Genomic DNA, 27,963 nt, shown 5'->3' with positions numbered 1-27,963 from the left:
GAAGGGCCGCGGTCCCTTTAAATGGCGGCGCGTCCCGCGCGGCGGAGGGGGCGGCGGCGGCCGCTGACATCACGCGGGGCCGGGAGCACCTGCGCCGCCGCCCGGCTCCGCCACCGGCACCGGCTCCGCCACCGGCACCGCACCGCGCCGGGCCGGGCGGGAACTGGGCGGGCATCGCCGCCCCCAGGTACGGACCGCGCGGGACGGGCCCCGGAGACAGGGACGCCCCCCCCTCCCCCCCTCCCTCCCTCCCTCCCTCCCCGCACCGGGACCCCCGCGGGGCCGGGCCGGCTGCACGGAGACCCCCGGCTTTGTACCGGGACCCCCGGGTCTATAAAGCGACCCCCCCCACACACACCGGCCCCGGGAGCCCCTACCGGGCAGGGAACCCCCGGACCGGCCCCCCCGGCCCCGCACCGGGCAAGGATTTCCCCACCACCACTCCGTCTCCCGGGGCCGTACCGGGACAGCCCCCCCCCTCCCGCACCGGCACCTCCTCCTCCCCCCGCCGCCCCGGTACCCGGAGGCGCCCCCGGCTCCTACGCAGCGCGGCCCGGCCGGTGCCGCGTGACGTCACCGGGGATCCCGGGGGCCAGGGGGGAGGCCCGGTGTCCCCTCCGATCCGGGGAGCGCCCGTGTCCGGCGGGGGTCGCGGTACCGATTCCGGTCCGAGACCGCCCCCTCCGCGCCGCCGTTCTCCGGGGTCGGTCCGGGGCCGCGGGGGGCGAAGGGGAGAACGAAAGGGGAAGCGGGCGGGGGGCGGTCCCGGGTGGGGGGGGGCCGGGCCGCGGCGGGGGTGGGGGGCCGGTCCCGGGGAAAGCGGGGGGACGCGGACCGGGGGGGGGGGGGGGATGTGGGCGGCCCCGCGTGGGGATTCCCCCCGCCCTGACCCCGCCGGGGGCGGGGATCCCCTCCCACGTGGGCGCGCGGGCCGCCCCCCCCCGGTGACGCTCGGCGCCGCTCCCGGTGACGCCATCGCGGCGGCGGTGACGTACGCGCGGGAGGGGGGGGCGGGGCGGGGCTGGGACCGCCCGGCGGCGCGAGGCGCTTCCTGCCCTGCGCCGCTGAGCTCCGCTCCGCTCGGCGCGGCGGGCCCGGTGCGCTGCGGCCCGGCCCGGCCCGGCCCGGCCCGGTCCGCGCGGAGGGGCCGCGCCATGCGGAGCCGCGTCCCGCCCCGCGCCGCCTGAGCCGGGCCCGGGGCGCCCGCCGGGCCCGCGCCGCTGCCTGCCAGGTGCGGGGTCGGGGCGGAGGGCGGGGGGTAGCGGTCCGCGGCGGCCGTTAACGGCCCGGGGGTGGGGGGGGGGGGCGGTTGGGGCCCGGCGCGGGGGCCCGGGGACGGCCCCGGCGAGACGGGTGTCGTCCCCCCCCCGCCTCCTTTCCCGATCTCGGTGAGACATCCCCCTCACACCGGCGCATCCCGGTGCCCGGCGAGACTCCCCCCTTACCGGCCGCCGGCGAGCCCCCCGCTCCGCTCCCGGTGAGGCGTCCGTGCCCGGCCCGGCTCGGAGCCGCGGGGAGCCCGGGCTCCCTGTCCCCGGTGGCCGGTGCGGTTCCCCCCGGCTTTCCCCGTCCCGGACGCAGGAGGGAGACCGAGACACCCCCCCCCCCCCCCTCCCCGGCACCGTCCGTATCCCCCCCCCCCCCCCCCGTTCGGTTCCCCCACACCCTCCCGGCCCGGGACCCCCCTGCGGCGGCGGGTGGGGGCGGGGCGCTCCCCCCCCATCCCCGCGAGACCCGGGGGGGGAGGGGGGTGTCCTTGCCGCAGGGAGCGGGGGGGGGGATGTCCCCGCCGGCTGCGGCGCCGCGCGGGGGGGGGGGGGGGGGGGCCGGTCCCGGGGCCGTGTCCCTCCGTGTCCGCGTCCGTCCCCCCGCAGGAAGTGGCCGGGAAATGGCAGCCGGTTGTTGCGTCTCCTTGTTTTTGAAACGTCCTTTTTAATCAGGTCGTGTCTCGCTCCCGGGGCCGCCCGGTGCTGCCGGGCCGGGGGGGGCCGCTGGGCCGGGGTGGGGGGGGGGTTGGCCGAGCTCCCTGCCCGGGGAACGGCACCAGCTAAACGTCACCGATGGCCCCCCCAGGCCCGGAGCTCTGGGCCCCCCCCCCCCCCCAGCTCCAGGGTCGGTCCCTGCCTGCAAGCGCCCCGTGTCCCCACCTGGCACCTGCAGCCGCCAGGAGCGTGGTGAGCCTGTGCCAGGTGCCGGTGGGTGCTGCCACCACCGCTGGGTTTGGGCCTCAACACCGGGGCGAGCGGGTGCTGCCACGTCGGCTCTGCCCGCTCCGGCAGGAGCTGGAGAGCAGCCCCCATGCAGCCGCCTTGTCGCCGCCGGTGAGACCCCGGCGATGCTGCCAGGCCGGAGGGTCCCATCCAGCTGCCAGCCGAGTCCCTGGCCCTCGCCCTCCTCACCTCGCCCGCTCACGGCTGGCTCCGGTTACACGCCGTGGCCCAGTTTGTGGCTCCGTGCTCGGTCACGTGCTGCCTGGCGAGGGGAGCAGGGCTGCGGCGGGCAGGAGCCCCAGGCAGGAGGCAATGGCCTCTGCCCGCACCGCGCCCAGCGCTGGCCGAGCTCCCAGCGATGCTGAGGGTGGCTCCGGCACTGGCAGGGCCCAGGGTGTCCCCACACCGGGGCTGGGCCCTGTTTGTCCCCAGACCAAGGGCAAGCTGGCATACATGGCATTGCCACAGCCCCAGGTCCCCGTCCTGGGGCAGCCAGTCGCTGCAGCCGGTGCTGCCACAGCTGGAGCCCCGGCCCTGTGGCTGAGCCGCTCCTGCCTGGCTGGTCTCCCCTCTCCCAGCCCCTTTGCCACTGCTGTATAGTTAATTCCCACCTTCCCAGCTTTTATTTTCCCCTCTTGGCCGTGGCGCTTCTCTCCCAGCTGCACTCCCCGCGGCTCCCAGCCCCCTCCCCGCACTTGGCGTGCGTCCAGTCCATCCCAGTCTGCGGCGCTGACCTGTGGCCGCCACCTGTCCGGTTCTGGCACGTCCCTTTGCCGCCGCCTCTGACCTCCAAAAGCCGGCAGCGGCGTTCCCAGCCAGCGCATCACACGCAGGGTGGGACCGGAAAGGCTTTTTCTTTTTTCAGTCACCCTGCGGCTGGTTTCCCTGTGCTGGCCAGGGGCTCCCGGCTGAGGTCGGGGCAGGGGCCAGGCTGCACCAGCTCATGGGTTGGGGGGGGTGGCTGCGGGGCCATCCTGGGATGTCTGGGAGCAACGTGCGTGTGGCAGCCGCGTCACCGCCCATACGGGTTTCTCTGGCGGATGAATCACCGGTGTCCCCGGCTGGCCGGGAGAGGGCTCAGTGGCCCCGGCCCCTCTGGCCCCCACCAGGGCACCAGCCGACACGGGTGAGGAAGGGTGTGATGAAATCCCCGCCTGGGTTTCGACACGGGCCATGCCACGAGCTGCTGCTGAAGTGCCGCGTCTGCTGAGTTTGTGGCAGCGTTAGCCCTTCCGGAGAGGTTGGCGGAGCCGGCGCCACCTTGGCCAATGGCAGGTTCGGCGTGCACGGCAGGATGGGGAGATGCCACCTATGGCAGCCCCATGGGGTGTCCCTGCGGGTCCCCACCAGCGGCAGGATTCCAATCTCATCTGCTGGGCTTGCAGGGCCTCTGTTCGCCAACACCGTCTGCTCCCCTGCCCCACATGCCAGGACCCCCTCAGGCGGCTGCCAGCTTTGCCGGTAGCACAGCAGGGTCCAATCCTGGGGCTGGCCCCCACTGGGAGGCCTCCTTCTGGTTTGGACGGAGCGTTTGCTGCTCCCAGGCAGTGAAGGTCACCAGCGGCTCCTGCCCATCCCTGGGCTGTGCCGAGCAGCTCTGGGGCTCCGGCTCCTGCTTGCCGCTGGCTGTGACATGAGGCCAGCCTGAATCCTGTTTCGGGCAGCTGCCGCAGAAAGTGTCCCTGGAGCTGTGCCTGGGGGGGATGGGGCTCGGGTCTGTGCATGGGCTGTGCCGTGGGGCAAAGGGTCCCCTCCGGCTGGGGGGTATCGCACCTACGGTGGGGGCACTGGCTGTCACCACAGAGGCATTTCTGTCCCGGGAGCGTGGTGTTCCTCAGGGAGCGTGGGGCTGTGCCAGGGCCCCGCAGGGTCACAGAGCTGCTCTTGGGGGGCTGGTGCTTCCCTGGGAAAATGCCCCTGCGGGTCCACTGGCCAAGAGCCTGCTGGAGCTCCCGCGGTCTAGCCCCATGCCGGGGCCCCGGCATGGCGGCGCTAGGGAGCCGAGCACTTGAGTTTAATGCGGGAAGAAGCGCGGGCGGGCGGCAAGCGGGGTTTCGTGGTGATGGCCGTCCCTGGGGACGCTGGAGCGTGGTGACGAGCTGTGCTCACGCAGGTAGCAGCTCGTCCCGCTAGGGCTGCCGGGCCTGGGCCAGCTTGCAGCAGATGCAGCATCATTTCTGCTGTGCTTGGGGCCCCAGCGAGGGGCACCGCGGTCCCGGGGGGCTTTCACCATCACTCCTCACCCTCCCCAGCCCCGCCATGTTTCCCTCGAGCTCCGGGTTGGGAGCTCGCCCTGCCCTAGGCTGGGGACCCGATGCTTCCCCGGGCTCTCTGCCCATGCTGGCACTGCCTGACACAGGGAGCAGCTCTGCTCTGCCACGGGAGCGGAGGGTCCGCACCCTCCCCGTGGGCCCTGGTGGTGGGTGGCAGGGCTGGGCGCTCGCCACGCTGGCAGCCCCGGTCCCCGCTGGCGGTTGACCCTGGTGCCTCTTCTCCCCTCTGCAGAAATGGAAACAAACAACCATTTTAACTTCACTGGCCTTTCCTCTGCACCCGCTGCCTCAGGACCGAAACCCACGCCTGCCTCAGGGGACAGCCCCTTCACCCACGGCTCCCCGCTCAGCTTCCCCCCACAAGGGAAAAGTAAGTGTTCCCACGGGGCTGGCGCAGCCCAGCCCGGGGTCGCAGGGACAGAGGGCCTGCGGCCGGCAGCAGCTCCTCGCATGTGGGGCTGGGGCCAGGGGTCTGTCGCGTGCCCACCGTCGCCTTGGCCTAGAAAAGCGGCCGTGCCGGAACAGGGTCTCTGCATGGATTTGGCTGGTCAGCTGATCCAGCGCAGCCCTGCCAAGCGCCTCGGCTAATCCCTGGCATCCTGCGGCTCTCAGCCCAATGCCGGTGAAGCCCCGTGGCAGGGCCAGTTTCACCGAGTGGGGAGCTATGTTCAGGGGGTCTCGGGGGGGGTGCAACTGTCCAGCTCTGTCCAGGTGCAGGTGATGGTCACGCTGGGGCGGGGGGGGCACCAGTGGGACAAGGGACTTGATGGCTGCTGGGCTGCATCATCCGTCTGTCCTTAAACCCTCTCGTCCACCGTTGGTGGGGCCTTGCCAGCACCGCATGAAGGAGGGCGTCGAGATGCCCCCGCCACACCACTGACCCGGCTGTCTCTCCTCTGGCTCTCTCGCAGGTCTGAACGGGGGCATGAATGTCAATGGCTTCTCTACTGTATCTCACCCCAGTACTTCAGGGACCTTCACCTCCAGCTCGCCGCCCGCCGGCACGCCGCCCCTCCGCACCTACGACTGCCTCTGGGACTACACGCCGTACCCACCCGCTGGTGCCGGCAGCCTCAAGGACAGCAGCCCCACCGCCCCACCGCTCTCCGGCCTCGGACATTTCCCACTCAACGGCATTGCTGGGGGGTCCCGGCCAGCGTCCCCAGGGCATGGCACTAACCTGCGGGGGGCCGGGCAGGAGTTCTGGGGCAACGGCACCCCCGGCCCCATGGGGCTGAACTTCGACTCGCAGGAGCTGTATGACTCCTTCCATGACCAGAGCTTCGAGCTGATACAGAACGGGCCAGCCAGCTTCTACACAGCTGCCCAGCCCTCCCCCATGCTGGGCTCCGGTACCCAGCCCTTCTCGCTGCCGCCAGGCCCGCCGGAGGAGCCAGGCGCTGGCGAGGGACACGCCGATGCTGCAGCCAAAGAGATCCCCCCTGCCATTGCGGAGAACGGCGGCGGGCTGGTGGGCAGCATGGAGCTGGAGGAGGCGCAGCCAGGTAGGAGCCCGGCGCTGCCGGTGTGGGCAGGCAGACCTCTGGGCTGTGGCACCGCGGCCCGGACAGGCGGGTGCTGGATCCTTAGCCGGGATGGTGGGAGTTGGGCATCACGCTCCCTGGGGAGGCCCAGCCCCTCCGACCCACCTGCCCTGTGTCCCGGCCGAGGTTTGGCCTGTCGCAACTCGGAGTCGGTGTTGGGATGTCGTTAAACCGGGCCGGGCGCAGCCCGCGGCGTCACCGCCGGCAGAGCGGCGTTCCCCCCTGCTCCGTGGGCGTGTGCGCGAGCCCTGGGGTGCCTGGGTGCTGCGGGAGGGCTGGGTGCCGGGGGGGAGGCCCCGAAGCCAACCGCCCCGGTGCAAATGGCGGTGGCTCGTGCCGGGTGATACCCCGGGGCAGGGGTGGTCGGGCCTTGGGCTCTGTCACCGTCGCGTCCTGCTGCTACGGGGTCTGTTTTCAGTCGGTTGTTCCCTTTAGACTTGAAGATCTGCAACTACAACGGGTCTGCCCCCGGCGTGATGCCGCTCGGGCAGGAGGGGCCTGTCCTGGCCCCCGGCGCGGGCAGCGACTGCCTGGGGGACGCGTCGCCCATCGCCCCTCGGCTGGAGGACGCCCACATCCTCAGCGAAGACCCCCTGGAGCCCTTCGAGTCCCTGGCCAGAGGTAGGGAGGCTGCCAGGGGAGCAGGGGGTGGGCACCGGGGCCGCGGCGGGCGGGATGGGCAGCTGCCTGGCCCCAGCCGGCGTGGCCATCCCCTGCGCTGCCCCGTGCCGGGGAAGCGGCGCCCAGCCCCTCTCGGTCCCCTCCGGGCGACGGCGGTGGCGGTGGCGATGGGGGAGGCCTTCTCCAGCGGCCTCGGCGGGCAGGCAGCCCTGGGCAGGCGCTGGCGGGCAGGGGCGGGCCCGCGTCCCTGCCGCGTCCCTCCCGCGCCAGCCTCCTCTGCGCTCCCTTCCTTCCCTTCCTTCCCAGCTCCGTGACGAGGCTGTTACTCAGCGCCTGAACTTCCGCGCTGGTGAACATCACCGCCACCGCCACGGCCATTTTGGGCTCCTCCGCTTCCCAGAGGAGGGGGGCGTGGCTGGGGGCGCAGAAACCCCTTAACCCCTCTTCTGCCGGCGCCTTTTCGGCTTGGGGGGGGGGTCCGGCTGCCCCCCGCGCCCGCTGCGCCCGGCCGCCCCTCGGGAGTGGAGATGTGGGTCTGCGTGCCCCCAGCCCAGGTCCTGGTGCTCACCCCCCCCCCAGACCCCGGCACCGGGGACCTCTACGCGATGGACGACTCGCAGCTGGTGAGCGACAAGTCCCCCCTGGAGGAGCCCCCCGACCTGGCCGGCCTGCGTTGCGCCGGCAGCCCCCCGCTCCACGCCGCCGGCCCCTTCAGCCTGCTGCCCGCCAGCCCCCCGCCTGCACCGCTGCTCACTGGCCCCAGCTCGCCGCCCACCCTGCACGGTACGTGCCATGCCAGGACAGGCCTGTGTCCACCCGCCCTGGGCTGGCCGGCCGGCCGCTCGACCCCCACCCCAGCCGGCCCCCGTGCCTGGGGGTGGTGGCCGCCCCGCCGGCCTTGTTCTGCCTCTGCGGCTGCCGCAGCACCTTTGTGTCCGGGCAGAGCGGGGACCCCACGGCTGTGGCCGGTGCTGGCGGGGACCCCGCAGGGGATGGACGGTGCGCCGGTGCGGGCACCTGCCCCTGGCTGGACGTGAGCCCCCACGGGGCTGTCTGGTGTCATGGGCGGAGCAGGAAGGCGGCCGTGCTCGGCGGTGACGTCCCTGACCTTGGCTCCACAGACAGCAGTGTCGACCTGAACGGCAGCAGCCACGCGGGGCTGGAGGAGTCGGGGTCCCTGGGGCTCGACCCTCCGCTGGAGCCGGACTCCCCGGCCCCATCCGCAGAGGAGGAGGAGGAGGAGGAAGAGGCCGCCGACAGCTGTCCGGAGACTTCAGCCGCACCAGAAGGAGAGAGCGAGGAGGCTGCCCCGCTGAGCACCTCGGCAGCAAGTAAGGCCGGGAGCCCCCCCGCGGATGCCCCCCTCCAGCCAGCGCGCCCGAGCCCAGCATCCTGTCCCCTCTCTCGCAGGTGATGTCCCCCGCCGGCGCATCGCCACCCAGGAGGAGGTGCGCTTTCCCCTGCAGCACGGGTACGTGGCACCATTCCCTTCCCTCCGTCCAGCCCCGCGGCTGCCCCGCGGCACCGGGCTGAAGCTCCTTGTGCCCAGGTGGAGGCGGGAGGTGCGGATCAAGAAGGGGAACCACCGCTGGCAGGGCGAGACCTGGTACTACGGGCCCTGTGGGAAGAGGATGAAGCAGTTCCCAGAGGTGATCAAGGTACGGTCCCTGGGGAGAGCAGGGTGGGGGCCGACGTGGGGTCCTGGTCTGCCACAGGCCCCCCCGGCTCTGCCAGCTCCCCCGACTGCAGCAGACAGACGTTGCTGTGAGCCAGGAGCTGTGAGGCCCAGAGCGCTGAGCCCTGCTCACGGCCTTTCTCCTCCTCCTCCCCCCAGTACCTGAGCAGGAACGTGGTGCAGGACGTCCGGCGCGAGCACTTCAGCTTCAGCCCCCGCATGCCGGTAGGAGACTTCTATGAGGAGCGGGACACGCCAGAGGTGGGTCTGGGGGCAGCTGAGCCACCCTGTCCCCCCCAGTGCTGTGCTGCAGGAGGTGACCTGGATTTGTGCTGCAGGGTCTGCAGTGGGTGAAACTGAGCCCCGAGGAGATCCCCTCGCGCATCCAGGCCATCACAGGCAAGCGCGGGCGACCCCGCAATGCCGAGAAGGCAAAGCCCAAGGAGCCGCCAGCTGCGAAACGCGGCCGGGGCCGGCCTCCCAAGGTCAAGATGGTCGACTTGCTGAGCAAGACGGATGCACGGCTGCTGAAGAGGCTGGAAGCCCAAGGTACCCCCTCCCTGGTCCCGCCGGCTCAGGGCAGCTCGTGCAGCCCCTCGTAGCCTGGCTCTGGTGGGACCCCAGCAGCTGGTCCATTGCCACTCTCCCTCTCTGCTCTCACAGAGGTGCTCAGTGACGAGGACAAGCTGAAAATGAGCAAAATCAAGAAGAAAATGAGGCGGAAGGTACAAGCAGCTGCATGGGGATTGGGGTGGCTCTGGGGCCCCTCTGGGTCTGGGGTAGGGGCTTCTCTACTGCGGGAAGGCCACTGGGTCCCTGAGCTGGTCTTGCGCCTTCCAGGCCAAGAACAAGCAGAAGCAGGAAGCCAAAGCCCCCAGAGGGAAGGAGGCCAAGAAGAAGTCCAAGGTGAGTCTGTGGGTATGAGGGGGCCGGGAAGCGGGGAGGAGATGGAGCCGCTCTCTCCACACATCCCGGGCTCTGTCCTCAGGCCAAGGAGAAGAAGGGCAAACCGGAGAAGGGCAAGGACAAAGCACGGCCCAAGGAGAAGAAGGGCAAAGGGGCTCGCAAGGCGGACAAGGGCCTGCTGGCCCAGCGGCGCCTGGAGGAGCGACGGCGGCAGCAGCTCATCCTGGAGGAGATGAAGAAGCCCACGGAGGATATGTGCCTGGGGGACCACCAGGTGGGCTGGGGCACGGGGGGCTCGGCTGGGCTGAGCCAGTGAGCTGGTGGCCTGCCTGGTGCCTTGCCAGCCCTGACCACCCCCTCTCCTCCCCTGCAGCCCCTGCCAGCCTTCTCCCGCATCCCGGGCCTCATCCTGCCCAGCCGCGCCTTCTCCAACTGCCTGACGGTCGTGGAGTTTCTCCAGAGCTACGGCAAGGTCCTGGGCTTTGACCCGGCCAAGGACGTGCCCAGCCTGTGCACGCTGCAGGAGGGGCTGTTGGGAGTGGGCGACAGCGCAGGCGAAGTGCAGGATCTGCTGGTGCGGCTGCTGCAGGCTGCGCTCTACGACCCCGGACTGCCGCCCTACTGCCAGGTAAGCCAGCCCCAGCCCCTTCCCCAGCCGAGTTGGGGGTGTCAGTACCCACGAGACCCTGGCTGCTGCAGGTTCAGGATGGGGGAGTCCAGATTTGGGAGGTGCTGCTCTTGCTGCAGCCTCCTGCACCCTCTCTCTGTGCCCAGCTGGCTCCTAGCCCCTGGCAGCCCTTGGGGTGCTCCCTTGTCTGTCCTACTGTGCGGGCCTGGGGCCGTGGCAGGCAGGCAGCCCTGCCTGGCCCTGCCCAGCTGCCTGGGACACCCCTGGGCTTGTTCCCACTCAGGCTCCTGTTCCTGGCCTGGTTTTCCCAACCATGGGGTGCTGGTGTTCTCCCCTTCTTGTTTCTTCTCCTCCTCCAAACCGCCCTGTGGGGCAGGAGTTGATTCCCTGAAACCCCCTGCTCTGCTCTGCCCAGTCCCTGAAGATCCTGGGGGAAAAGGTGTCGGAGATCAGCCTGAACCGCGACACCGTCTCCGAGATCCTGCGCTGCTTCCTGACGGCGTACGGGGCAGGCGAGGACCTGTGCGACGGGCTGCGGACCAAGCCCTTCCAGGCGCTGCCCCCGGAGAAGAAAGCTGCCATCCTGGCCTTCCTGGTGAACGAGCTGAACAGCAGCGCCCTCATCATCAAGTGAGCGCGGGTGGGGGGCAAGCACGTCCTCTGATCCCGGCCCCCCCTGCCCGCGGGCACGGCGTGGGCAGCGCAGGCGTGTTGGTGCCCGGCATGGGCCCCTCTCCTTCCCGGGCGAGCTGCGTGGAGCTGCTCGCCACAGCCAGTCCCCGTCTCCTTGCAGTGAGATCGACAAGACCCTGGAGAACATGTCCAACTACAGGAAGAACAAGTGGATCATCGAGGGCCGGCTGCGCAGGTAGGTGGGTGGGGGGGGCTGCCCGTGGCTCCCGCTGCCTGCACCCGCTTGGCAGGCAGCACCGCCTGCCTACCGGCTGGGGGGGGGCTGCCCCGCTGGATGTGCTGGGTCCCATTTGTGGCCTCTGCACCTTCCCCTCCGCGCCCCGGGGTTGGGGGGTCTCGGGGTGACCTTTCCAGCACTGTGTTGAAACCACGTGCGTCGGCCTGCCAGGGGGAGCGGGGCTGTGCATGGGGGCAGGCAGCGGACGCCTCTGCTGTGTCTCGCAGGTTGAAGGTCGCCTTGGCCAAGAAGACGGGACGTCCTGAGTCGGAGATCACCGGCCTGGAGGACGGGCGGCGCCGGCGCAGCTCCCGCCTGACAGAGGAGACGGGCCTGGAGATGGAGGAGGAGGAGGAGAGCCGCGGACGGAAATCCCGCAGGGAGGAGGAGGTGGGGTGGCCGCGGGGTCCGTCACTCACAGTGGGGCAGAGGTGGGGACATTGCCCTCGGGGGTCTCTTCCCTGCCGACCTGCGCTTCCCTGACAGGTCCCATCTCTTCCCCAGGCCGACACGTCTGCGTCCAGCATCCCTGAGCTCGAGAGGCAGATAGAGAAGCTGGCCAAGGTGAGCGGGTGGTGGAGGGCTGGTGGTTTGTCCCCCACTGCAGGGCTGCAGGTCCCGTCACTGCTCTGCACTCTCCCCACAGAGGCAGATGTTCTTCCGCAAGAAGCTGCTCCATTCCTCACAGACGCTGCGAGCAGCTTCTCTGGGCCAGGACCGGTACCGGCGGCGGTACTGGGTCCTGCCCCACCTGGGCGGCATCTTCGTGGAGGGCACAGAGGGTGAGCTGGGAAGGGGCTCCCGGAGGAGGGATCTCCTGGCTGGGAGAGGACCCTGCATCTCATCTCCTTTTCCTGCCCTTGCAGTGGCTGAGGCAGCACCCCAGGAGCCCCCGGAGGAGAAGGTGTCCCCCCATGCCTCCCCGGTGAAGGAGGAGCCGGTGGATGTGCCCATTCCCAGCCGGACAAACTGCACGGCCTCACGCTGCCGTGGCCGGCCCCGCAAGAGCAAAGAGGAGCTGTCGCAGCACTGCGGGCCCAGACCGCCCCCTGTCAATGGGGTCCTGGAGGAGTCGGTGCCCCTGGGGCAGAGCCAGCACGACCTCAGCCAGTCCGCCTTCCTCTCCTGGCTGAGCCAGACGCAGTCGTCCCTGCTCAAGGACTCCGTCCTCACCCCGGACAGCAGTCCCGGCAAGGGGGACACAGGGCTCCCACCGCTCGAGGCCCCATTGGACCCTGCAGAGGAGGAAGAGGAGGAGGAAGAGGAGGAGAGTGCCCCAGAGGCTGCAGAAAAGCGGGGGCCCTGGTTCAACCTGCTGCCCCGGACGCCCTGCGATGACCGAGCCCCCCTCGCTACCTCCTCTGCTGAGCCCTCGCCGCGAGCCACCATGCAGCCCCGCAGCCAGCCCCGCAGCGAGCTGCCCAAGGGCTCGGCCAGGCAGGTACGTGCTTGGGCCTGTCTGGGGCTGGTGGGGGGCTGTACCCAGCATTTCCACCCCAGCCTGCGGGGACCATGTTGGGGCGAACCTCTCTGGGCAGCTGGGGGGGAGCAGGGTGGGACCCTCTGCCTGGGCACTGGACACCCCGGGGCTGGGGGATGCTGTCCTTGTGGCAGCACACCGGGAGCTCAGTCCTGCTGCCCCCAACCCTCTGGGCTGAGCTCATGAGAAGCGAAACAGCCGCAGGGCTGGGGGGGCCATGGGTCAGGGACCAAGGAGAGGGTGTATGCCTGGCCCTTCTGACAAACTCCGTCCCCACCAGTTGAACGGTCTCCCCATGGACGACCCCACGGCTCCCCTGCTCGCTTCCACACCGGTGCACGCTGGCGCCAGGGCCCACGGCGCCTGCCCCAGGAGCCGGGGCAGCCTGGAGAAGCTCCAGGACTCGCCGGGGCAGCCCAAGCGCCGAGGGCGGCCCCCTACCAAATTCTTCAAGCAGATTGAACAGAAGTACTTGACCCAGCTGACGGAGCAGCCTGTTCCCCCTGGTGAGAGCCCAGCCCAGCCCCGGGACCCCCAGGATAGGGGCTGCCGGTGTTGAGCTGAGCAGGTTGCTGAGCGCCACGGTGCTGCCTTGCAGAGATGCAGAGCGGCTGGTGGTGGCTGCAGGACCCCGAGGAGCTGGAGGCAGTGGCTCGCGCGCTGCACCCGCGGGGCATCCGGGAGAAGGCGCTGCACAAGCACCTCACCAAGCACAAGGAGTTCCTGCGGGAGGTCTGCCTGCGTGCCACCACCGGTAAGGGCTGCCCACGCGGGCTGGGGTGGGGGGGCCGCTGCCCGTCCTGCCGCTGAGCCCACCCTCCGCCCCCAGACCCCATCTTCCACCTGCGCCCCGAGGCGGCCAGTGCCGCCACCGTGTCTCAGGAAGCCCTGGCCCAGTGGTCGGTGATGGAGAGAGCCTACGAGACAGACCTCTCCGTCCTGCAGTGGGTGGAGGAGCTGGAGCAGCGCGTGCTGATGGCAGATCTGCAGATCCGGGTAGGTGCGGGGCCAGGCGCTGCGGTGGTCTCAGCTGGGTGCCCACCCTGAGCCCTTCTTCTCTCGCAGGGCTGGACATGCCCCAGCCCCGACTCCACACGGGATGACCTGCAGTACTGCGAGCACAAGGTGGAGCCTCTGGAAGACATCACTGTCCGGAGCCGGCGGGACGGGCTGCCGCTGTGCCGGGAGCGCACCAACCCCCTGGACCTGGCGGTGCTGCGGCTGGCGGCACTGGAGCAGAACGTGGAGCGGCGCTACCTGAAGGAGCCGCTCTGGCCCCTGCACGAAGTGGTGGTGGAGAAGGCCGTGCTGAGCAACCCCGAGGAGCTGAGCCTGGGCTCCACCGAGATGTGAGCCCCGCACCCCTCCTGGCTGCGCCGTTGGGATGCGAGTGGCTCCGGCTGAGCACCTCCTTCCCACCGCAGAGCCTACGAGATCACACCCCGGGTCCGGACATGGCGGCAGACGCTGGAGCGGTGCCGCAGCGCAGCCCAGGTCTCCCTCTGCATCTACCAGCTGGAGAAATCCATCGCCTGGGAGAAGTCGGTCAACAGAGTGGTGAGAGCCCGTGCCACGCCACTGGGTGGGAGGGCCAGAGCCGCCTGCTGGGGCCAGCCACTGCGGGGTGGCGGGGACCCCCACACCGGCGCAGCTGAGCCCCGCTCCCTGCAGACCTGCCTGGTGTGCCGACGCGGTGACGATGATGAGCACCTGCTGCTGTGTGACGGCTGCGACCGCGGCTGCCACCTCTACTGTCACCGGCCCAAGATGACGGAGGTGCCTGAGGGCGACTGGTTCTGCTCCGTCTGCGTCTCCCGGGTAGGTCACGGGGCAGCCCCCCACCCGCCGGGGCTGGCGGTGGTGACCCCGGGCTCTGGCAGTGACCCCCATCCCCTCCCCGCAGGCAGGGGAGTACCGGGACCCCGTCTCACCCCGGCGAGGCAAGAAACGGAAACGGGGGCGTCTTTTCGCGGGGAGCCTTGTGGAGGAGGAGGAGAGCCCGCGCCGCCGGCCGGCCTCACGCCGCCGCGAGGGGCTGCCCATGCCACGCTACGCGGGCGAGGGGCTGTCCCCCGCCAAGCGGAGGGGCGCGACGCTGCGGGGCCAGCCCAGCGACCTGACCTTCTGCGAGTGAGTGGAGCCAGGGGGCACAGGGGGGGGACACGGGACCCGGGGCCGCATCACCGGGGGCTCACCCTGACCCTGCCACCCCCCCTTCCGCCCCCAGGATCATCCTGATGGAGATGGAGTCGCACGAGGATGCCTGGCCCTTCCTGGAGCCCGTCAACCCCCGCCTGGTCCCCGGCTACCGCAAGATCATCAAGAACCCCATGGACTTCGCCACCATGCGCACGCGGCTGCTGCGGGGCGGGTGAGCGGGCGTCCCGGGTGGGATGGGGGTCCCTCCTAGGGATGGGAGGTCCTTCGGGGGCCGGCGGGGGTCCCCGGCCACCACCGACTGCCCTCCTGCCTGCAGGTACTCGAGCTCGGAGGAGTTTGCAGCTGACGCCATGCTGGTGTTCGACAACTGCCAGACCTTCAACGAGGACGACTCGGACGTGGGGCAAGGCCGGGCACTCCATGCGCAAGTTCTTCGAGAGCCGGTGGGAGGAGTTTTATCAGGGAAAACACGCTACTAATCCGTGAGCAGGGTGGGCCGGCGCCCCCCCCCCCCCCCTTCCCCGCCCGGCCGGGGCTGGGGGTCGTTCCCCCCCCCCCCCCGCGCCCCCCCAAGAACTGACTCCTCTGGAGCTGATCTCGCTGCCTGCTGATCCTGTGCGGGGGCCCCCCCGGCTGGCGTGAACGGGCCCCCGCCCCACGGCCCCTTCCCGCTGCCCGGACAGCCACCCCTGCCCAGACCTCCTCCCCCCCCCAGCACCACAAACTCACAGACTGTGTAAGCCAAAAAGAAAAAAAAAAAGAGGTGTTTTTTTTCTTTCTTTCTTTTAAATTTTATTTTCTAATTAAGAACAGAAACAGCCTCCCCCCCCCCCCCAGCCCCAACAAACGAGGGAAGCGAATCCTCCCCGTTGGGAATATTTAATAATAGCAATAGTTCGTAGTGAATGTGTCCGAGCACTCCTGTGCAGCGTCTACATGCATTAACGGCCAGTAAAGTGGACTTAGCCCCCCCCCACCTCGCCACCCCCACCTCGGCCGGGACCCCCCGCCTGCGCAGACACTTTACGGGGAGGGGGGCCCCAGGTGCAGCCCCCCGCTGCCCTCGGACCCCCTGCCCGTGGCCGGGGTGGGCGCCAGCCCCTCCCCACCTGGCTCCAGGGACCAAACTGGGGAGGGCGGGGGGGGGCCCCGGCAGCCCCTTTCCCTGCCTCCATGTCTCAGGAAGAGCCCGGCCCCCCTCCCCGGCACGAGGACCCCCGGGGCTGGGCCGGGGTCCTGGCTGCCCCCGACTGGGATCCCTCAGGGATGCTATTGCAGGCCCCGGGGGGGGGCCCGGCCCTCTGCCCCCCCCCCCCCCCTTCCCCCCCTCCCCAAACATGGACTTGAAGCCTCAGGCGGGTGTTTGCCCCCCCAGACCCCTGCCAGGTCGAGGGGGGTTGCACTGGGTGGGGAGGGGGCCCCTGCGGCTGGCAGGGGCCTGAGCTGGGGTGGGGGTCCCTCCCCCACTCCCAGGTCCCCCTTATGCGGTGGGCAGCCAGGGAGGGGGCTAGGACACCCCCCCCCCCCCCGCAGCCCCCCCAGCCAGGATATTACGGGTACTCGCTCTGGGGGTTCGGCGGCCGGCGGGGCCGTGGGGGGGCCCTGGGCGCGTCCCCCCCCCGGTCCCACAGAGCACTGAAAACAACTCACCTACCTGGGCAGGAGGGGGCCCCGGCCGCGCCCCCCCCCCCCCCCGTCTCTCAAAGTAGCCTTTTTTCTATCAGATAACCTCAGAAACTTTTTATTTTATTTTATTTTTTTGCTTTGAAATAAGAGGTGGATTTGAAGTCTATTTGAACTGACTTTATATTACGCATAAATATTTATATTTTATCTAAATAACTGCGCTGTAACAAACTTTTTTTGTGGTTTGTTTTTTAGTAATGTTTCGGATCCGTCAGGTTTTTTTCCGTCGTGGGAAAGTTTTCGGGAGTCTCCGTATCGTTCTCGTGTTCGTTCAGTTGAAATCCCCACCCTTACCCCCCCCCCGGTTTGACACTCCTCTACCCCTGCACCCCCAAAGGCCCCCCCACCCACAGCCGGTGCCCACCCCCCGCAGCCCCTGCCGGGCCTGGGGTGGGGGGGGGCCGGGGCCGTTTCTCTTTGCCCCCCCAGCCCTGGTGCCCCCTGGCCGGGGGCAGCGGTGTCACCGGGAGCATCGTGTCGTCCCCCCCCAGCTGCGGCCCCTTCCAGCTCACCGGCCGCCTTTTCTATAACCAGCCGTGTTGTTTTAGTGACTTTTTGATAATGTACAGGTTTTGTGAATTTAAATTTATTTCTTTCTATATTTTTAGGACCAATCTCATTTTTAATAAGGTTTAAAGGAGGAAAGGCAGACTCTAGCCCTCCTCTCCGTTGCCTGTTGATGTCCCCACGAGCTGTAGGACCCCGCGTGTCGCGTTCGAGAATAAACAACTCACGTTTGATAGACACACGCTGGTCTGAGCCCTCTGTGGGAGTGGGGGGCTATGGGGGGGCTTGGGCTGGGGGGAGGGGACCCAGGCTATGAGGTGCTGCAGGGACCCCTGAGCTGAAGGGGGACTGCAAGGACTCTCCCCTTGCTCCCCCCCACCCTCCGTCTCCCCACGACAGAGTCATTTGCTTTTCTTGCCTTTTTATTTAAAAACAAAAAAAACAAAACCTCGAAGGGGGGGGGAGCTGTTTGGGGGGGAGAGGGGGGCCGAGCGCGGAAGCAGGAGGAAGAAATACAAAACTAGAAACCTCTCGAGATTTTAAAAAAAAGCAACTTAAAAACCTGTACAAAATGCGCTACGTATAAATTAAAGGGGGGGCAGGAGGGGGCCGGGGGGGGGCCTCGGCTTTCTCCTCTGCAGCTCAGGCCCCCCAGGGCCAGTGGGACCTCGACACTCAGTCCCCCCCGGCAGCAGGGTGGGGGCTCAGCATGGGGGTCCCAGGGCCCCCCGGGAAGGGGGAATGGGGCCGCCTGTGGGTCTCCCCTCTTTGGTTCCTTCCTTGGGGGGGTCTGTGCCCCCCAACCAAAGGGGCCATGCCCGGGGTGGGGGGGGGCCGGGCAGTAGCAGCAACGGGAGAGGTGGGTGATGGCTGGAAACCGGGGGGGGGGGTGGCGTCACCCCAGGCAGGGGGCAAAGGGCCGCAGCCCCCTGCCCCCCCCAGGCCTGGGCTGAGCATGCACCGAGCTGTGGGGTGAGGTAGATGTGTGGCAGGGGGTCCCCGCTGCCCCGGGGAGGGGAGGCTGGGGACTCCGCTGCACTGGCGGGACTGGAAGAACCGGGAGGCCCTGGGCAGAGCTGGGGCGGGGGGGGCACAGCTGGCCCCAGAGCTGGAAGCAAGTGGGGGGGGGCTGCCCGCCCCACAGAGGGGGCCGGACAGATGGACGGACCCACAGCGGGGGCTCATGAAGCCGGAGGGGGCCCGGGCAGCTCAGGCCCCCCCCCCCCGCGACTCCCTCAATCTTTGGTTGCAAGAGCCGCCCCCGCGGGACCCCCTGATTGTCGCTGTGTGGGGCGGGGGGGGGGGGGGGCAGCGTGGGGGCCGGGGCCGCGGCACCCCCGGGCGCGGGGACTCTAAAGTGCCTGGTTGACCCTCGGGGCGCCCGTTGCCCGTGGAAGCGGGGGTGGGGGGGGGTTATTGCACTTGTCCTGCCCCCCCGGGGCGGGGGGGGGGGGGGGGGGCAGCATGCAGAGCCCCGGCCCGCACCCACGGGGGCAGGAATGGCTGCGGCAGGGGCGGGGTGGGGAGGGGGTGCAGCACCCCCGGCCCTGCGGGGGGGCTGGTGCCCGGAGACTGGACCCCACAGGGGCGGGGGGGGGGGGGTCCGCCATTGCCCCCCACCCCGGTCCCCGAGCCGGGGGCACTGGCTGGACCGGGCAGCAGAAGGCACGGGGGCACCGCGGCTGGGGTGGGGGCTGGCGGGGCCGCGGGCCCTTGGAAGCACGAGGGGGGGTGGCCGGGGACCCCCGGCCCCCCCGGGGCGGCATTTATCTCTTTTTTTTTTTTTTTTCCCCTTTTTTTTTTTTTTTCTTTTAGTTTTTTAGAAAATGCGGGAGGAAAAAAAGCCCTCCGAGGGGGGGGACAGCTGCCCGTCCGGGGGGGCAGCAAGACACTGTGGGAGCAGCGGGACCCCCGGCACAGGGACCCCCCTGGGCTCAGGGACCCCTGGCTGGGGCACGGCTCCTTCCCGAGGCGGCGGCAGCGGCAGCGGGGGGGGGGGGGGGGGGGGCAGCGCCGGGCAGAGGTCCCGGCCCAGCCCCTCCCGGCAGCCGGCAGGTGCCAGGTCCCTCGGGCCGGCCCCCCCCGCCGCTACTTGGGGTAGGGGTAGGGGAAGGCGCCGGGCTCGGACGGCGACTCGATGGGGCCGTGGGTCGGGGCAGCGCTGCCGTCCTGCGGGGAGGTGTTAGCAGAGCCGGGCCCCCCCCCTCAATCCCCTGTGCCCCCCCCTGGCTCCCCCCTGCAACCCCTGGTCCCCCAGCACTCACCTCCAGTGGGAGAGCAGGCGGCACCGGTGGGTACGGCGGGATGAAGGCTCCGGGGACAGCGGTGGCAGCGGGTACGTACTGGGGAAAGCATCGTCGTCAGTGAGGTGGGGTGGGGGGATCCAGGACCACCAGAGGGGGGCCAAAGGGGGGGGGGGGTCTTACCGTGCCGGCGCTGCCCAGCGAGAGGTGGCCGAGCTGCTGGGCCAGGGGGGCCACCACAGAAGGCTGGAGGGGGACGGCGTGGTCCACAGCGGGGGCCAGCACCGCACCCTGCACGGCTCCATCAGCCCAGGGAATGGGGGGACGCGCAGAGCCGGGGGACACGGGGTGGGGGGCCGCAGGGGAGGGGGGGGGGACACCGGTGGGACACAGGGACCGGGGCCGTGGGGACGCACGGGGACACTTGGGGCTGCAGGGACCCCGCTCCGTGGCCAGGGTACACATGGGGCACGGGACAGCGGGGACACAGGGCCAGGGGGACAGGGAGACCCAGGGCGTGGGGCAGGGTGGGGCCGTGAGGCGGGGCTGTGGTCACAGTGGGTGGGGCATGCCTAAAATGGGTGTGGCCGTGGTCACAGTGGGAGGGGCATGTCCAAAGTGGGCGTGGTCGTGACCACGGCAGGCGGGGCACGTCCGAAGTGGGCGTGGTATTGCTGCAGTAGCCGGCGGTGGGGATGCTGTCAGGGAGTGGCAGGTGTGGGTGGGGCAGTGGGCGGGGCTCTCACACCCACTCCGCCCATGCTCACCGTGGGCTGCACGAGGTAGGACTGGTGCATCCAGGCGGGGCCGTGGACCTGCGGCAGCAGCCGGGTGGAAGCGGGTGGGGGCTCCCCTGAGCACCCCACCCCCTCTCCCCCTCCATGAGGACCCCCCCCTCCCCCAGGACCCCCAGCCCCGTCCCCCCATACCTGGTAGGAGGAGACAGGGGAGGGCAGGTAGGGGGCCAGGGCTGTGGGGGCGATCATCCGGCTGGGGGCCAGGCCGTAGGGGGCCGGGTAGAACCTGCGGGGCGGGGCGTCAGGGGCAGGGGAACATGGCCAGCAGCCCCCGCCCCGCCAGGGCATGGGGGGTCCTGGGACACCCACCCATTCTGCAGCGCCGTCGCGGGGTCGTAGGCCAAGGTCACGGTGCCCTGGGGGGGGGGCAAAGGGGTCAGTGCTGTGCTGTGGCCCCTCCAGCAGCCGTGGGGTCTGCCCCCCCGGCAGGACCCCTTCCCCATGCCCCCCCCGCACCCCCAGCCCCACTCTCACCGCATCGCTGTCCCGGGCCCAGGCTCTCCCATTGGGCACGAACTTGCCCTGGCTCTGCCGCTTCTTCTGCCCCCCATCCGCGAACTTGCAGAGCAGCGGGTCCGGGGGGGCTGTGGGGAGGGGCCGTCAGCACCACTGGCCAGCCCCCGGCCCCCCCCCAGTCCCTCGGGGACCCCCCCAGCCCACCTGGCACCCCCGGGGGCGTCTTGATGTACTTCCCGTTGAAGTGGGTGATGACGGCCTCGCACTTCTCCGTGGACTCCATCCTGGGGGGAGCGGGGCTGGGGCGGGGGCCGCACATGGGGCCTTCCCAGCTCCCCCCGGCCCCGTGTGGCCCCCCCCCCAGCCCCATGCAGCCCCCCCTAGCTCTGTGCAACCCCAAGCACCCCCCCAGTACTCCTGGGCACCCCCCAGCCCCATGTGTTGCCCCATGCACCCCTCAGCCCGCAGCAGAGCCCCCTTGGCCCCCCCACACCGTACCGTGCGAAGCCCACACCGCGGCTGGCCCCATGGGGGTCCCGCAGGATGCGGGTCGAGACCACCTGCCCGAAGGGCTTCAGCAGCGCCTCCAGCTCCTGCTCGTCCACCCCCAGCGGCAGGTTCGAGATGTAGAGGTTGGTGGGGTCCTGCTCCTGTTGCTGTGGGGGGGGGGGGGGGTTAGGGGGCCGGCCAGGCCCCCTGGTGCACGGCAGGGGTCCCCGGGGGCTCTGGGTGTCGGGGGGGGGGGGGGCCTGAAGGGCCGTGCTGTACCTTGGCCATCTGGGCCTGCACCCCGCTGGCCTTCAGCGCCGTCACGGCCTTCTGGGCCGCTGTGGGGCTGTCGAAGTCGACAAAGCCGTAGCCTGGGAATGGGGGGCCGGGGGTGAGAGGGGCCCTCAGAGCTCCCCCGGCTCCCCCCCCCCCTCGACCCCACGGCCCCTCCAACCTTTGCACTTGTTGGTCGTCTTGTCCAGGATGGCTTTGGTGGAGACAATCTTCCCGTAGCTGGGGGGGAAGGGGGAGTCAGTGCCTGGCAGGGCCCCCAGCCCCCCCACAGGGGGTGTCCTGGGCTGGGGGCAGAAGGGACCCCAGCACCCGGGGGGGGGGGGTCTCAGCCCCACTCACGGCTGGCAGAGCTTGACGAGGTCCTGGTCTGTGGTGCCGGGGTGCAGCCCCCGGATGTAGAGGTTGGTCTTGCTGAGCTGATCCGTGGCCCCCCCGGCGGGACTGGGGCTGGGGGGGCCCAGCGGCTGTGCCGGTGGCACATAGGGCTGCTGGGGGATAGGGGTCAGCACCTGCCACAGCTTTGCGGCAGCACCCCTGATCCCAGCCCCCCCACGGGACATGCGTGCGGATGCAGTGAGGGTGGCCAAAGCCCCCGGCAGGGCCCAGGGACGGATCCTGCCTGTCCTGGGGCTCCCCCTGGACACGGGACCCCCCTGTTTGACACGGCCCCGGGGGTCAGCACCTGTCCCCGGGGCCCCTGGGCCAGAGGTGGCGCCGGCTGGGAAACCTCCGGGCCTGATGTCAACGTGCAAAAATGAATCACCTGCGGCCACCCCCACGCCCTGGCCCCCCCCCCCAGTCCCTGGCCCCCTCCCTGGGTCCTCATCCCACCCCATCCCCAGGGTGGCCCCATGTCCCCATGTCCCACCGGCTCCCCACCCCCGTGTCCCCCAAATCCAGACTCTGCTGCAGCTTGGGGTGTCCATCCCCAGGTCCCGGGGCTGGGGATGCCGGGGGTGACCCCCCTCCCCCCCCCCCCGCCCCACCCCATTCACCAGGGACAGGGCTGGGGGTCACCCACCCGCATGGGGTCCCCTGGCCAAGACCCACAGACACCCCCGGGGACCCCCCAGCACAAGCGAGCATGGCTGTGCACACACGTGTGGGTGCACACGCATGTGGGTGTGCACCCTGCACACAAGCGTGCACGGTTCACAAGCATGTGCATGTGCACTGGCCCCCCCTTCCGCGTGTGTAAGCGTGTCCCAGAGCTGATCCGTGTCCGTGGGGGGAGCACGCACGCGAGAGCCTGCCCAGGCCCTGGGGGGGCTGTCACCCCGTGGCAGGGGCACGGCTGGGCACAGAGGTCTGTGCTCGCACAGGACAGGCGTGTGCATGTTGCACACGCGTGTGCAAGCGTGGACAGGTGCCTGGGGGGGCCCATCCCACCCTGCGTGGGGCCACATAACCCCTCGCCCCCACCCGGGGGTCTGTGCTGTGCCTGGGGCCAAGGCGTGGAGTGACCACAGCCCCCCCCCCGGGGAGGGAAACTGAGGCACGGGGTCGGTGGGCAGGACCCCCCCCCCCCCCCCCACCCCAGGCCCGGGCCGGGGGGGGCCGTGGCTCACCCGGGTGTCCCGCTCTGACTCCTGTCCTGACGGGGGCGGGTCCCGGGTGTCCCCCCGAGGACCCCCCCGAGGACCCCTGCGTCCGTGTGTGTCCGTTCCCCCCAGCTCCGTCCTCTCCCCGCTGCCCAGGCCTGTGCCGCCCCCCCACTCCCACCCCACCACGGCCAACCCCCCCGGGGAAGGCACGGGGGCCGCCACGGCGTGTCCCCCCCCCCACCCCCGCTCCCCCCTCCGCGGCGGGGAGAGGGGGGAACACCCGGGACGGGGGTCCCGCGGGCCCACCACGGCCAAGGGCCGGGCCCGACGGCGGGCGGGCGGGCGGGCGGCCCGAGGGAGGGAGGGAGGGAGGGAGTGGGGACGACGACGACGGCGGGAGCAGTGGGAGGGGGGAGCCGCCCCCCCCTCCCCAGCCTCTACCTTCTTGCCGCTCTTGTTGTAGGCGAAGGCGGGGAGGCCGGAGCGCGGTTGCACCGAGAGCAGCATTTTCCCGAGCGCGAGGGGCCGGGGCGGGCCGGGAGCCAGGCGGGCCCGCGCCTGACGTCACGCCCGGGAGCCAGCCTGGAATCTGGGCTGGCACCGCGCACGCCGGGTCCTAACGCCGGGGACGGCCCCGCTCCGGTGGGGGTGCACCGGGCCGGTTTTCCATCCCCCCCCCCCCCCCCCCCCTCGACTCCAGTCCGGGCTGCGGGGCAGGCGGCTCCTCGCGGGGGCGGACACCGCACACCGTGGGCCGCCTGGAGAGACGCCCCCCCCACCGGTGCTGCCCCTCGGCCCGCCGCAGGGAGAGACCCCCCCCCCGGCCCCGGCTGGACGTTGCCCCCGGCCGAGGCGTCTCCCCGGTGCCCCGGCCAGGCCGTGGCGGGTGTGTGTGTGTGTGTGCGTGACACCGGGGGAACCTCCCGTCCCCCCAGCCGGGCCCGTCCGCCATGCCGGCGTCAACCGTGGGATCGCTCGGCCCCGAACGCCCCGGGAAGCGACGGTGGCGTGGGGGGGAAGGGGGGGTTGCAGTCTGGGGGCTGGACCCAGGCCCTCCGCCGCCGGCGGTGTCACTGCCCGCCCGGGGATGGGCTGCAGCGGCCCCAGAGACCTCGGCACCGCGGGGCCGGTGGCGGCCGGTGCGCCCCGGCCCGTAACGCGCGGTCCCTTTAAGGGCGGCTCGTTCAAGGCTCCGAAGCCCCGCCCCTGCCGCCATTACCCCTCGGCGGGACGGTCGCCCCGCCCCGCGCCGCCCGCACCATGGGCGCGGCCATTTTGGAGCCGCCGATCACGTGCCCCACCCCACCCCACCCCGCCCCGCCCGCCACCGCCTGCCCGTCAGGCGGGGCCGCCATCTTGGCACCTCCCTCCCCCGCCGCGTGACTCCGGCTGGCTCCGCCCCGCAGCTGAGGGCGGGCAGGGCGCCGCCATCGTGGCGCTTCGCGTCCTCCCCCCCCCCCCCCCCCCCGCGGCGGTGGGGTGGCGTTCCGGGGAGCGGGACGGGGGGGGTCCCCCCGGGAAAGGGGGACCTGGGGGACACCGGGGTCTCCTGAGGGGTCTGTAGGGGAGGATGTGGCATCCTGGGCCAGCCGGGGGGGGGGTCTGTGGGGCAGGATGGGGGCCCTGTGGGGCAGGGGCAGACCTGGGGGTCCCCAGAGAGTCTGGGGGGGGGTTACAGCTTCCCCGGGGTGTTCTGTCAGGGGCAGGATGCGGGGTCCCACAGGGGTTCGTGGGGCAGGAGAGGGGGTCCCCCCCCGGCCAGCCTAGGAGCAGGACGAGGGGTCCCGGCCCAGCCTGGCACAAGCTCAGCCGGGGGGGCCGGGAGAGCATGGGGGGGGGGCGAAGGGGCTGGGGGAGCTGCTGTTGCTCCACACACACACACCCCCCCCAAACCAGCCCCGTCTGCCGGGGCACAGGGACCGCGTGGCCCCCGCTCCTCGTCCACACGTCCGCCGGCGGGGCTGGCCTGGCCCCATTGTGGCAGCCCTCAGCGCGGATTGTTCTGGCTCTTTGCAGGGCGTCAGCAGGGAACGGGGCCCCCCGCGTGCCCCGTGCTGAGCCAGGCCCTTCGGCACCGACCCCGCTGACTCACCCCACGTGCGGGGACGGGCTGCTGAGCTGGCAGGGACGCGGGCGGATGGCTCCCTGCGGGCCGGGGGCAGAGGGGCACCCCCCGCCCCAGCCCTCTCCTGCTGCCCCGCTGGGGACCGGCACAGCGGTGGGGGGGGGGGGGGGGTGTGTGGCCCTGGGCTCTCGTCCCTGGTGTGTGAGCAGGGCTGGCTATGGGGGTGCCCCCCCCTCTCCGCAGGCAGGCACCTTCCCCTCCCCCCCCCCCCCCCCCCCCGCTGCTCCCCCCCCCCCCCCCCCCCCCGGCCTTTCATCCCTGCCTTTCATCTCTCACCCGGGGAAGGAGCGCTGGTCGTCGTGGCAACACCCCAAAGTGTCCCTGCTCGTTGCCATGGCACCCAGAGATGCTCTGAGCCCAATCCCAGGGCCCCTGCAGCCCCCCCAGGGTCCTGCCCCATTCTCAGCCTCCCTCCTGCACCCCAGGGGTGCCTTGTGCCAAGCATGGGGCCTTCCCTCCCCACACCCGGGGGGTTGGCAGGGCCGGGGGGGTGGGAGGTGCCCCCACCCCCGGTACCCTCCGCGCTCTCCTCGGCCCCGCAGCTGCGCCATGGCCATCGGGGAGGTAAGGCCCTGCTAGCTGCTCTGCCCCGGCCCCTTCCCCCTCGGCCCCCTGCTCGCCCCCAGAGCCATGGCCCTGGGGTCCCTCTCTGCCGGGGGGGTGGGTGAACAGCCCCCTAACTCGTGGGGACCCCCCCAGTCTGTCATCTCAGCAGCCAGCCCCAGCACCCCCAGCCCATAGCCCTGGCACAGGGGTCCCTGTGTGCCCCCCGCTGTGGTCCCCAGCCCTCCTGTGGCTCCTGCCCCTACCCCTGTGACAGTAACCCCCTGTAGCCACGGCACCCATCTCTGTTGCCGTGGTGCCCCCCACTGCCATGGTGCTCCAGTTGCCGTGGTGACCCTCTTGCGAAGGTGCCCCATTGCCAAGATGCCACCACCACCACAGCACCTGGTCGCTGAGGCATCCTCTTCCCGTGGCACCCCATCACCGTGGTACCCAGTTGCTGAGGGGTCCCATCACTGTGGCACCCCATCACCGAGATGCCGGTCGCTGAGGCATCCTGTTGCCACGGCACCCCGTCACTGAGGTCCCCCATTGCCACAACACCCCATCACCAAGGCACTCTGTCACCATGTCACCCCATTGCTGTGGCACCCGGTCCCCGCGGTGCCTGCTGGGGTGACACCCGGCTGCCCTGTGCCCCCAGGAGCTGCGGAGCGGGTGCTTCTGGCGGGGGGTGCTGGCGGAGACATCAGCGACGCTTATCTTCGTGGGGGTGGTACTGGGCGCCTCGGCAGCCCCCGGGCCCCTGGCACCAGCGCTGGCCGGGGGGCTGGCAGCTGGGGCGCTGGCCTGCACCCTCGGGGCACCCCAGGCCAACCCGGCACTCACCCTGGCCCTGCTCTGCACCCGCAAGCTGGGTGCCCTGCGCGGGGCTGCCGGACTCCTGGCCCAGTGTGCCGGGGCCGTGCTGGCCTCCGCCGCCGCCCGCCTGGTGCTGCCGGACGACGCCAGCCTCATCACCAGGGTGAGTGTCCCTGTCCCCGTCCCGGTGACAGTGACAGGGTGCTGAGGCTGGGTTGTTGTGGCAGGTGAGTGCGGCAGGGACGGCGAGGCAGGCACTGGCCTGGGAGACCTTCGCCACCTTCCAGCTGGCTCTGGTTGCCTTTGCTGCTGCCGACCGGGCAGCCCCCCAGGGCGGGCTGGCCCTGGGCAGCGCTGTGGCTGCCGGCGCCCTGGCCGCGGTAAGGACCCCCACCCGCCTACCCCCATGCTGGGGCTGCCGGCCCCCACTGCGGCCAGCCCTGACCGCCCTCTTCCGCAGGGGCCATTCTCGGGGGGCAGCATGAACCCGGCACGCTCGCTGGGACCGGCCATCGTCACCGGCATCTGGGACGACCATTGGGTGAGTCGGCAGCACCCCCAGGTCCCCCCTAGAGACCCCAGTGTGGGGATGGGTGCCCCCAGCTGCAGCGTGGGACCCCCCACAGTCCTGTCCTCACCCCAGGACAGGGTTCTCTGGCTCTCACCTTTGTTTGGATGGGTCCCCCAGTCCCCCCCGGGACAGGTCATCCTCAGCTGCATCCCCAGTTTGGGTCCTCCTGGTCCCTCGATCACAGGATGGGTCCCTCTCAGTCCCCATCCTTGGGACGGGCTCCTCCCAGTCCCCGCACCCCAAACGTGTGATCCCCCCACAGCTACCCATGCCTGGAGCAGGTTCCTCCAGTCAGTCCCCATCACTGGTGTGGGGTCCCTGGTCCCCCCATCCCTTGAGCAGTGCCTAGCAGCCCCTAACCCCACGTCCCCCTGTCCCTGGGGCACCCCGACCCTGTGTGTGTCCCCCGGACCACCCCTGACACATGACACCCCCCCCCCAGGTGTACTGGCTGGGGCCGGTGCTGGGTGCAGTGCTGGCCGGGCTCTCCTACGAGTTCATCTTCGCCCCCAGTGCCTCCCGGGAGAAACTGGGTGCCTGCCTCGCCTGCCGGGACGTGGCGCTGGTGGAGACCACCAGCCCGTCCCCCTCCTCGCCCTCTGCCCGCGGCCCCCCGGCCCCCCCCAGCTGAGCGGGGCCAGGGCACAGCCTGAGCCCCCCCCAGCCCCCAGCTCTGACCCAGCCCACGGGAGGTGGCACGTGGGCCCCAACACCAGGTCCCTGCCAGCCCCCCAGCCCAGCATCCTCCATGGGGGACCCAGGGCACGGTGCCCCCCCCGGCAGGATAGGGGGGCCCATGCACAGATGGCTCCAGCCCCCCCCTCCCCCCCAGGGGGATTAAAGGTGGCTTTGGGTCAGAGGTGGGTGCAGAGTGTTGCTGTGGGGGACGGGGGGTCTCGACGGCTGCAAGACCCCTGTCCTGCACCCTCAGGGCATGGGAGCACCCCGATGCCGGGGTCCTCCCCCGCGCCCCACTTGGGGCCGTGCCCCCTCCCCAGCTCCCCCAGGCAGGTGCCCCCTCCCAGCGGCCCCGCAGCGAGGGTGGGGGCCGGGACCCCCGTCCGCCCCGTCCCGTGCCGGGGCGCTGAGCGCAGCAAAGCCCTTTGTCGCGGCCTCTGCAGCCCCGGCAGATTTCTGCGGGCGCCAATGGCCGAGCCTGGCCCTAATCCCCCCGGCCGGGGAATTAGTGCCCGCTAAGCCGGGCTGAATAACCCTCCCGCAGACAACAGGGCTGGGGCGGGGGGAGCCCCCGCGGCCCCCAGTGGGGCTGGCCCAGGGGGGGCACTCAGGGCCCCCCCCTGTGTAGGGCTGGGGGAGGCTGGCTCCCAGCAGGGTCACCCCAATGTGTCCCCAAAACATGTGGGGGGGGGCAGGGGGGTGTCTCAGCGTTGCCCCCGGCCCCCCCCAGCACGGTGGTCCCCCAAAACCTGCAGAGGGCACCTATGGGTCAGAGCCCCCCCCCAAACAAGGCAGCCCCAG

At 71.0% G+C, this 27,963-nt stretch overlaps 3 protein-coding genes across 5 annotated transcripts; 2 read left to right on the top strand and 1 right to left on the bottom strand.

The window, feature by feature from the left end:
• The first annotated feature begins 49 nt into the window (after positions 1 to 49).
• Positions 50 to 16,837, top strand: BAZ2A (bromodomain adjacent to zinc finger domain 2A). The gene is given in 30 exon segments (XM_030038030.2): positions 50 to 187; positions 4,716 to 4,853; positions 5,395 to 5,988; positions 6,463 to 6,648; positions 7,228 to 7,431; positions 7,770 to 7,979; positions 8,059 to 8,119; positions 8,198 to 8,306; positions 8,483 to 8,584; positions 8,662 to 8,872; positions 8,987 to 9,048; positions 9,164 to 9,229; positions 9,312 to 9,503; positions 9,603 to 9,857; positions 10,273 to 10,487; positions 10,651 to 10,725; positions 10,995 to 11,157; positions 11,272 to 11,331; positions 11,414 to 11,549; positions 11,634 to 12,208; positions 12,528 to 12,753; positions 12,846 to 13,001; positions 13,077 to 13,243; positions 13,313 to 13,596; positions 13,672 to 13,804; positions 13,919 to 14,065; positions 14,151 to 14,377; positions 14,475 to 14,618; positions 14,724 to 14,808; positions 14,810 to 16,837. Coding segments are annotated over 29 exon segments (5,265 nt in total). The 5' UTR covers positions 50 to 187; positions 4,716 to 4,717; the 3' UTR covers positions 14,894 to 16,837.
• Positions 16,838 to 18,562: 1,725 nt separating this feature from the next.
• RBMS2 (RNA binding motif single stranded interacting protein 2) lies at positions 18,563 to 23,042 on the bottom strand. 3 transcript variants are annotated; one of them, XM_030038013.2, is made up of 13 exons: positions 22,865 to 23,042; positions 21,219 to 21,367; positions 21,040 to 21,098; positions 20,865 to 20,956; positions 20,595 to 20,752; positions 20,301 to 20,380; positions 20,115 to 20,224; positions 19,950 to 19,996; positions 19,773 to 19,866; positions 19,611 to 19,658; positions 19,027 to 19,134; positions 18,865 to 18,942; positions 18,563 to 18,769 (listed from the first exon to the last, which is right to left on the bottom strand). In XM_030038013.2, exons 1-13 carry the CDS (start codon positions 22,928 to 22,930, stop codon positions 18,689 to 18,691), a joined length of 1,170 nt encoding a protein of 389 aa, XP_029893873.1. In that variant the 5' UTR covers positions 22,931 to 23,042; the 3' UTR covers positions 18,563 to 18,688. The 3 variants fall into 3 exon arrangements, with proteins under 3 accessions (XP_029893873.1, XP_029893874.1, XP_029893875.1); XM_030038014.2 differs by having other exon boundaries at positions 20,595 to 20,746; XM_030038015.2 differs by lacking the exons at positions 18,563 to 18,769; positions 18,865 to 18,942; positions 19,027 to 19,134 and adding an exon at positions 19,221 to 19,541.
• A 2,055-nt stretch (positions 23,043 to 25,097) lies between these two features.
• Positions 25,098 to 27,937, top strand: LOC115350962 (aquaporin-2-like). Its single transcript, XM_030037122.1, has 5 exons — positions 25,098 to 25,112; positions 25,732 to 26,076; positions 26,141 to 26,293; positions 26,374 to 26,454; positions 26,927 to 27,937. Exons 1-5 carry the CDS (start codon positions 25,098 to 25,100, stop codon positions 27,113 to 27,115), a joined length of 783 nt encoding a protein of 260 aa, XP_029892982.1. The 3' UTR covers positions 27,116 to 27,937.
• Positions 27,938 to 27,963: the final 26 nt, after the last annotated feature.

Source organism: Aquila chrysaetos, chromosome 15 (assembly GCF_900496995.4).
Source record: "Aquila chrysaetos chrysaetos chromosome 15, bAquChr1.4, whole genome shotgun sequence".
NCBI classification, from domain to species: Eukaryota; Metazoa; Chordata; class Aves; order Accipitriformes; family Accipitridae; genus Aquila; species Aquila chrysaetos.
Note: the sequence above shows the minus strand (reverse complement) of the source record. Positions and strands in the feature narration are given on the sequence as shown.

What these genes read in the sequence shown, in the direction of transcription:
- RBMS2 (XM_030038013.2), bottom strand. Translation starts at nt 22,930, where the DNA reads ATGCTGCTCTCGGTGCAACCGCGCTCCGGCCTCCCCGCCTTCGCCTAC. An exon ending in GACGCCCCCGGGGGTGCCAG is followed by an intron (nt 20,225 to 20,300) that starts GTGGGCTGGGGG and finishes CCCTCCCCACAG; the next exon opens with CCCCCCCGGACCCGCTGCTC. An exon ending in CCTACCTCGTGCAGCCCACG is followed by an intron (nt 19,135 to 19,610) that starts GTGAGCATGGGC and finishes GGAGCCGTGCAG; the next exon opens with GGTGCGGTGCTGGCCCCCGC.
- LOC115350962 (XM_030037122.1), top strand. An exon ending in CTGCCGGCGCCCTGGCCGCG is followed by an intron (nt 26,294 to 26,373) that starts GTAAGGACCCCC and finishes CCTCTTCCGCAG; the next exon opens with GGGCCATTCTCGGGGGGCAG. An exon ending in GCATCTGGGACGACCATTGG is followed by an intron (nt 26,455 to 26,926) that starts GTGAGTCGGCAG and finishes CCCCCCCCCCAG; the next exon opens with GTGTACTGGCTGGGGCCGGT.